Source organism: Elephas maximus, chromosome 4, assembly GCF_024166365.1.
Source record: "Elephas maximus indicus isolate mEleMax1 chromosome 4, mEleMax1 primary haplotype, whole genome shotgun sequence".
NCBI lineage: Eukaryota > Metazoa > Chordata > Mammalia > Proboscidea > Elephantidae > Elephas > Elephas maximus.
The window spans coordinates 108,324,588-108,331,622 of record NC_064822.1 but is presented as its reverse complement, the minus strand read 5'-3'; the positions used below and the strand labels follow the sequence as shown (position 1 = coordinate 108,331,622).

Sequence of the window (7,035 nt, the reverse complement as noted above, 5' to 3'; positions counted from 1 at the left end):
ATGGAATTCAGTAACCTGTGCCCTCCGAATGACTTCTGTAGGTGTGTTTAGGGACATGCTCAGTGAGTGCAAGAAGGATGGGCCAGTGCCAAAGGCCCAGCCCAGAGACGTTTCAAATGTTTCCCTTTATGCCCCTGTAACCAAGCCCTTCTGCTCCAACACATATATAAGAGACCAAGGCTGAAGGCTCCAGCATTCACTGGTCTGGTCCCTCTGGCTTCTCTCTGATACCTCCGAGCTCACCTGCTTCTCTCCAGCCATGGTCTCCAGACAGCAGTACATCCGAAGCGGGTCCCAGGGCTTTAGCAGTGGCTCAGCCATTGTGGGTGGGGGCAGAAGGGCTGCCTTCAGCTCCATCTCTGTGTCTGGGGGTGCAGGCCGCTGCTCCTCTGGGGGCTTTGGCAGCAGGAGCCTCTACAACCTCGGGGGGAACAAGAGCACCTCCATCAGCGTGGCTGGGGGCCGGCAAGGCGCTGGCTTTGGGGGTGGAGTTTTCGGAGCTGGCAGCTTTGGTGCTGGTTTCGGTGCTGGCAGCTTTGGTGGTGGATTTGGAGGCTCCTTCAACAGTCGGGGTGGTCCTGGCTTTCCCGTCTGCCCCGCTGGGGGGATTCAAGAGGTCACCATCAACCAGAGTCTGCTGACCCCACTCCACGTGGAGATTGATCCCGAGATTCAGAAGATTCGGACCGAGGAGAGGGAGCAGATCAAGACCCTCAACAACAAGTTTGCCTCCTTCATTGACAAGGTGAGCTGTCCCCTTGGCCAGGAAGTGTTGGTAGAAGCTAGTGTTCCAGAGCCCTGAGACCTCAGACCTGAGTCTGCCGAAGGCATTGGGAAAACAATGAACTTCTCTGGACCTTGGGTTTCCAGCTGTATAAGAGGAATCATTACTCTGAGTCTTCCTCTTTTGTCCCATGGCTAGTGGGAAGATAACAGTCAAATGTTTGGAGTTTTCTGGATATGCTTCATGCTACTAGGCAAATCAACTTATCTTGCTCTGGTCACCCCACCTATAAAGCAGGATCATTATATCCCTGCTTTTTCTCAGATTTTGGTTTTGGGAATAACACAATCAGCTTCATTAATAACGAAATGATCGACTCTTCTGTTCTTTGAGCAGAAGAACACCAAGCTGGTTTTTCACATAAGAGGGGCTTCAGTGAGGCATATGGGAAAGCCAGGACCACCCCGACCATTGAAGGAGTCCATCTGACTCCAATGGTGGATCTAGGTCTCATCGGGACCCTGCAAGGTCATCCCTTTCATCCCCCTGCCTCTGGGCAAAATTTCCCTCTTCTGGGTCTGTTCAAAGAAATAAGGGGATGGGCCTCCTTTCATTTTGTAGCCCAACTTCCCTCTTCATGATAAGTGTAGAAATTCAGGTGCTTTAAGCTCAAGTACAGTCAAGTATGATGGAAGATAGTGGGCAGATCAGCTCCAGAGAGCTGAGTCGCCCAAAAATCAGTGATGAAATGGATGAGCGGAGCACTTGTGGTTAAGGCTGTCCCTGTTCTCCATGCATCAATGTCTCAGTCCTCTTAAATGTATGGAGCAAGAACAAACAGTCTTGGGGTAGAATGAGTGGGAATATTTGCTCTTCTGCTAGGTTAAATGAGCCTATAGCAGTTTAAAGAGGCTTTATTGTGACTCTAGTGCCTATTGGTATGAAAGCAAGACTAAGGGTTTGGTGCCTCCTTACCTCGTTTCAGCTCATCCCCCCTTTGGGTCTAAACTGTGATTGGTCACCCTCACCTGCTTTCTTTTCAATTCTGAAGGACATAAAGTAGAAATGTCATGCTAAGCTGAGACCTTGGTTTACCTTTCCATAGAGGGAGGGAAAGTTCAAGGAAGTCCACTTGAATTCAACTGAGACTCAATTATATCTAGGACCTTGATCCTAAATATCTATACTCAATTGTGCACAGGCTCACAGGGGCACATCAGGTTCATTTATAAGTAAGCTTATTTAAACAATATCTTTAATGAATTTATCTTTCTTTTGCCTCAGGTCAGGATCACCTTGAATTCAATAACCCCCAGTTTGTGGTTGTTTCTCCTAGTTTTATGTATTATTTCATAATTTCATAGAAGTTCAATGTTTTCTCAAGTAACTCCTCCCATGGCCTTTGGATCCCTGTGGCTAGGAAGTTGTTTTTATGAATCATCGGGCTTTGGTGCTCTGTTTGTGTTCTGTTCTCCATAACCCACATGGCCCATTTGCTGCTATGGGGTCAGGCAGGAATGGGGCCACCATGTCGACCCTAGTGAATGGTGCCCTGGAGTTGTAACATGGTGGTTCTACTCAGGTGGCTCTTAGACTGCCTGTTGGCTTGGGTTGACTGGGTGAGTATTGGCCTTGACTGGTCCTCCTGCCAAAGCTTCAGGCCTTTATCAGTTGGCTGGTGCCTTTTTCAACATAGGTGCGGTTCTTAGAGCAACAGAACAAGGTCCTGGAGACCAAATGGAAACTCCTTCAGCAGCAGACGACCACCACATCCAGCAAAAACCTTGAGCCCTTCTTTGAGAGCTATCTTAGTGTCCTGAGGAAGCAGCTGGATGGCTTGATCAACGACAAAGGACGACTTCAGTCTGAACTGAAGGCTATGCAGGACAGTGTGGAGGACTTTAAGACCAAGTATGTGAGGAGGAGGGAAGGGATGATACTCAACACACAAATTTGCCTGGCCATGCCCCAGGCTCCCTAGGCTTCTCTCCAGAGGTTTAGAATTCCAGACTTTGAAGAGATCTCAAATTGCTCAGGAAGGGCTAGTCTATTTCCCTGCATCCTCATAGTCACACTTCAGTGGGGTAAGGTCTAATATCCTTAAGTTGTCCCAAATGAAAATGAGTGATAGATTCAGGAAGCTGGGTTTGCCATATAAAAATAAGTTCAGAAACCAATCCGATGAAAAGTAGTATAGCATGGTCAGAAGGATACAGGTTGTAGAGACAGGTAGACCTGGTTTGAATACTCGTCTACTTACTAGCTGTATGATCTTACTAGCTGTTGCTTGACCTCTATGAGCCTCAGTTTTCTTCATCTTTAAATGTGAATAATATTCCTACTTTATAAGGTTGTGAAATTAATGAGATAGAGAAAGCACATAACATAGCGCTGGATATATAGTGAACAGTCAATACACAGTAGCTCTTATTATGCTCACTATGGCACGGGGCTGAGAAAATACCAACCCTCTCTCTCAATTTGCTCTCACACTAAGTGAAGGGTCTGGAGTGTTGGCAACAGTTCTGAGAATTTAATCTACCAAATGGCTGAAACAACAGCCCTTCAATGGAAATAAAATCAACGAGATCACTGTTGGTTCTCCTTACATCTTATCTCTTGAAAATAGTCTCTTTAAAGTTTGGTTTTCATGTCTTAGAATAAACCAGGGTCTAGACTGTCACCTTATACATAATAATTACTCAATAAGTGTAGGTTGAATGGATATCTGAATAAACACGAGAAAGGGTAGCCAATTACCAGGATATTTCCAAATAGCTAGATGTTTGAAAACAAGCAGCAAATATCGGGAAACACTAGCTCACTGTGGGGCTTTTCTTTTTCTTCTTGTCCCCACTTCTAGGTATGAAGGTGAGATCAACAAACGCACAACTGCTGAGAATGACTTTGTTGTCCTTAAGAAGGTAAGAGATGAAGGGGTATAGGAAAGTGTTCTCAGGGTACCTCCTCTCTTTGGTAGTGGTCTTTGGCTTGAATTGTGGGTTTGGTTCATCTCTGCCTCATCTCCATCCCATTTGATGCTATCCAGGTTAATGCAGCCAAAATAAGTGGGTAACTGAACCAGGTTCTAAAGAATTAATGTTGGGAAGAAAGCCTATTTGAATAAGTAACTTCCATGTAGGCAGGTAGATTTAGGGGTAGAATATATCAAAAGGTTGATCCCTCATCACCTCACCTGGTTGCTGCTAAGAACACCTTTAGGTGTCACTTAACATCCTCCCCCCACTGTAATCCCTGCACCTTATCTCCGATTGCCTCTTCTCTGCAGGATGTGGATGCTGCCTACATGAACAAGGTGGAACTGGAAGCCAAGGTGGAGGCCCTTAATGATGAGATCAATTTCCTGAGGGTCTTGTATGATGCGGTGAGGACTCCATCCTGCCCTCCTCCATTCAGGGAAAGGGAATCTTCTACCTTGGAGGCTGTTGGATGGAATTCACGGTTCTTTGAAAGGACCCCACCTCCCTTATGCCAGGGCAGTGGGTTCTCAGCAAGGTCATGGATAGGAAGGGTTAAAGTGAAAGATCCGACTGAGAGGTTCTCAGAGTCAGCTGGTGTCTTAGAAGTGATTAAATCTAAAAAGATTGCTCGGGGGTAGAATTCATTGCTGTCTAGCATTCCTCTGGTGAAATGGGTCCATTCCATTTCTTTCCATCCAACATACTGAAAACTCACTGTATTAGACACGGACTGTCTTATGGTTTCCAGAGAGCAGCAAAGACTAGAGGAATTGATTTTCTGTCCTGAGATGTCACCAACCACTTGATTCCTAACTAGACCTTTACCCTCCTTGCCCCCACACACTGAAAATGCCAACTCTGCTCCCATCTGAGCCTGGGCATGGCCATTTCCATGACAATAGCAGATTTCTGGGGTCAGAGGTTAGGGAAGACTTTCCTGGGGGGTTGATGTGAGACATTTACCTTGCAGGAGCTGTCCCAGATGCAGACCCACTTCAGCGACACGTCTGTGGTGGTGTCCATGGACAACAACCGCTCTCTGGACCTGGACAGCATCATTGCTGAGGTCCGTGCTCAATATGAGGAGATCGCCCAGAAGAGCAAGGCTGAGGCCGAGGCCCTGTACCAGACCAAGGTGGGTGTTGGGGGTCTCTGAGGAGATGAGAATGGTTTATAGGGCACTACTTTTGATGTCTGTGAGTATACAATTATCAGCTCAAGCCCAAGAGAAGAAAAGTCAGAGATGAACTGATTCTTTCAGGTGTCACTGATCCTGGACTGATTTGAGACTACTTGATATTTTGTATTATCCTTGCCACCTGTGGCCATTTTCTCTGAGTCCACTGACTTGAGAATAGACTCTACCCAAACACCCCTGACCCTGTCTCCTGTGTCTCCCTGTGTATAGGTACAGCAGCTCCAGATTTCAGTTGACCAACATGGTGACAGCCTGAAAATCACAAAGAGTGAGATAGCAGAGCTCAACCGAATGATCCAGAGGCTGCGGGCAGAGATTGAGAACGTCAAGAAGCAGGTAAGTGTTGCCCCCTTTCAATCAAAATACAGGGCCAGAGGCTTAAAGCAGATATCTCCATAGTAGACAAACGGATAATGTACCCAGCCATAAGACGCTGACCTTGTCTGCAGAGAATCTGTAGCTCTTTATGTAAGCTGTACCCGGATCTTTTCAGCAATATCCTAGATAAAAGGACATGACACCCCAGTAAGGTTTCTTGGCTGTTCTTCATTGGTTTTTGCGCATCTTCATCTAATCAGCCTAGTGGGGGCATTGGTGGGCTCTGGCTAGAGTGAATTAAATGCATAAGAGCCAAGGAAGATGGGAACAGCACAGATTCTTGATATCTTAACCCAAAGAAATTTGCCCCAGGGAGAGGAGACAGGTGTAGAGGGCTTGGAGGCAGGACACTGAGGATTGTCTTTCCAATGCCCTTGTCTGTAGTGCCAGACTCTGCAGGCATCTGTGGCTGACGCAGAGCAGCGTGGGGAATTGGCCCTCAAAGACGCCTATAGCAAGCGGACAGAACTGGAGGCTGCTCTGCAGAAGGCCAAGGAGGAGCTGGCCCGGATGCTGCGAGAGTACCAGGAGCTCATGAGCGTGAAGCTGGCCCTGGACATTGAGATCGCCACCTACCGCAAACTGCTGGAGGGCGAGGAGTACAGGTGAGGGTGGTAGGACAGGAGGGCAACATGAAAAATGGGGCGAGGGTGGTCCTAGCTAGTTTGCACCTCTGCTGGGCCTTTGTTTCAGCGCCACAGTGGTACATTATGAATCAAGACAGTATAATAGGTTCACACTCAGGCCTTAAAATCTGGCTATTCAAGGGTGGGATAAGACTTCCTGGAAGGAAATAAGAGAAGGTGGCTGATGGAAATCAGAAGACTTGTAAACATAGTAAGCACACGTAGAAAGTGCTTGAGATGTGCGTATGGAGTGGAGCGTGGCTCTGGGCCCAGCTGTGACTCACTGCTCTCTCTCTTCCCCCCACAGAATGTCTGGAGAATGCCAGAGTGCAGTGAGCATCTGTAAGTACTTCTGCCCCTGTCATGGCTATTTGCTCATCTTGGTTTGGGCTGGGTCTCCCAGTTGTCACCACTGTTGGAATAACCTGTATCTTTTGCCTCTCTCTGCAGCCGTGGTCGGCGGTGGTGTCAGTGCTGGCAGCATTGGTGGAGGGCTTAGCCGGAGCGGTGGCTTTGGCTCTGGCTCTGGCTCTGGAAGTGGCTTTGGGTTTGGTGGCGGAGTCAGTGGCAGCACTGGCAGCAAGATCATCTCTACTACTACCCTGACCAAGAGATCCCACCGATAGAGGAGACGTTGTCCCTGCAATCCCCTGAGCCCAGCCAGTCCCAGTCCTGGTGTCTCTATGCTTCCTTCGCCCTGCCTTGACCCTCTCTCTAAGGCTGGTCTGACCACTATCATCTCCGCTGTCCCCTGGAAGCTCTTTATTCCTGGATGATCTTCTCTGCTGGGGCTTGGGCTCTGCCCTCTTGAAGTTTTGAGGCTTCTTCTCAATTTGGGCCTCGTGGCCCACCTGGAATGAGAGGAGCGTCAGCTGACTTGTCACCTCCTGTGGACAGAGGAGCTTCATCTCCAAATTACCAGGGTTGCACATATCCCCTCACAGCCCAAAGCTGACTCCCACAAGATCCTGGATATCCCTCTACATCAGGACCAAACTCATTCTCCATCATCTGGCATCAACTGGTCCTGCAGGGTCAGGAGAAGAACCACTCAGTGTCCCATTGAACTCTTCTCATTCCCTCTATCCATCTTCTGGTGAATCTTCAATAAAACACTTTTGTCATTCA

At 47.9% G+C, this 7,035-nt stretch overlaps 1 protein-coding gene across 1 annotated transcript; it reads left to right on the top strand.

Moving 5' to 3' along the window:
- Nucleotides 1–259: 259 nt before the first annotated feature.
- KRT4 (keratin 4) lies at nucleotides 260–6,533 on the top strand. Its single transcript, XM_049883225.1, has 9 exons — nucleotides 260–745; nucleotides 2,421–2,635; nucleotides 3,588–3,648; nucleotides 4,014–4,109; nucleotides 4,676–4,840; nucleotides 5,114–5,239; nucleotides 5,666–5,886; nucleotides 6,215–6,249; nucleotides 6,358–6,533. Exons 1-9 carry the CDS (start codon nucleotides 260–262, stop codon nucleotides 6,531–6,533), a joined length of 1,581 nt encoding a protein of 526 aa, XP_049739182.1.
- Nucleotides 6,534–7,035: the final 502 nt, after the last annotated feature.

Excerpts from the sequence above, each read along its gene's own strand:
- KRT4 (XM_049883225.1), top strand. The coding sequence starts at position 260 with ATGGTCTCCAGACAGCAGTACATCCGAAGCGGGTCCCAGGGCTTTAGC. Across the intron at positions 3,649-4,013 it reads ACTTTGTTGTCCTTAAGAAG|GATGTGGATGCTGCCTACAT; the intron begins GTAAGAGATGAA and ends TCTTCTCTGCAG. Across the intron at positions 5,887-6,214 it reads CTGGAGGGCGAGGAGTACAG|AATGTCTGGAGAATGCCAGA; the intron begins GTGAGGGTGGTA and ends TTCCCCCCACAG.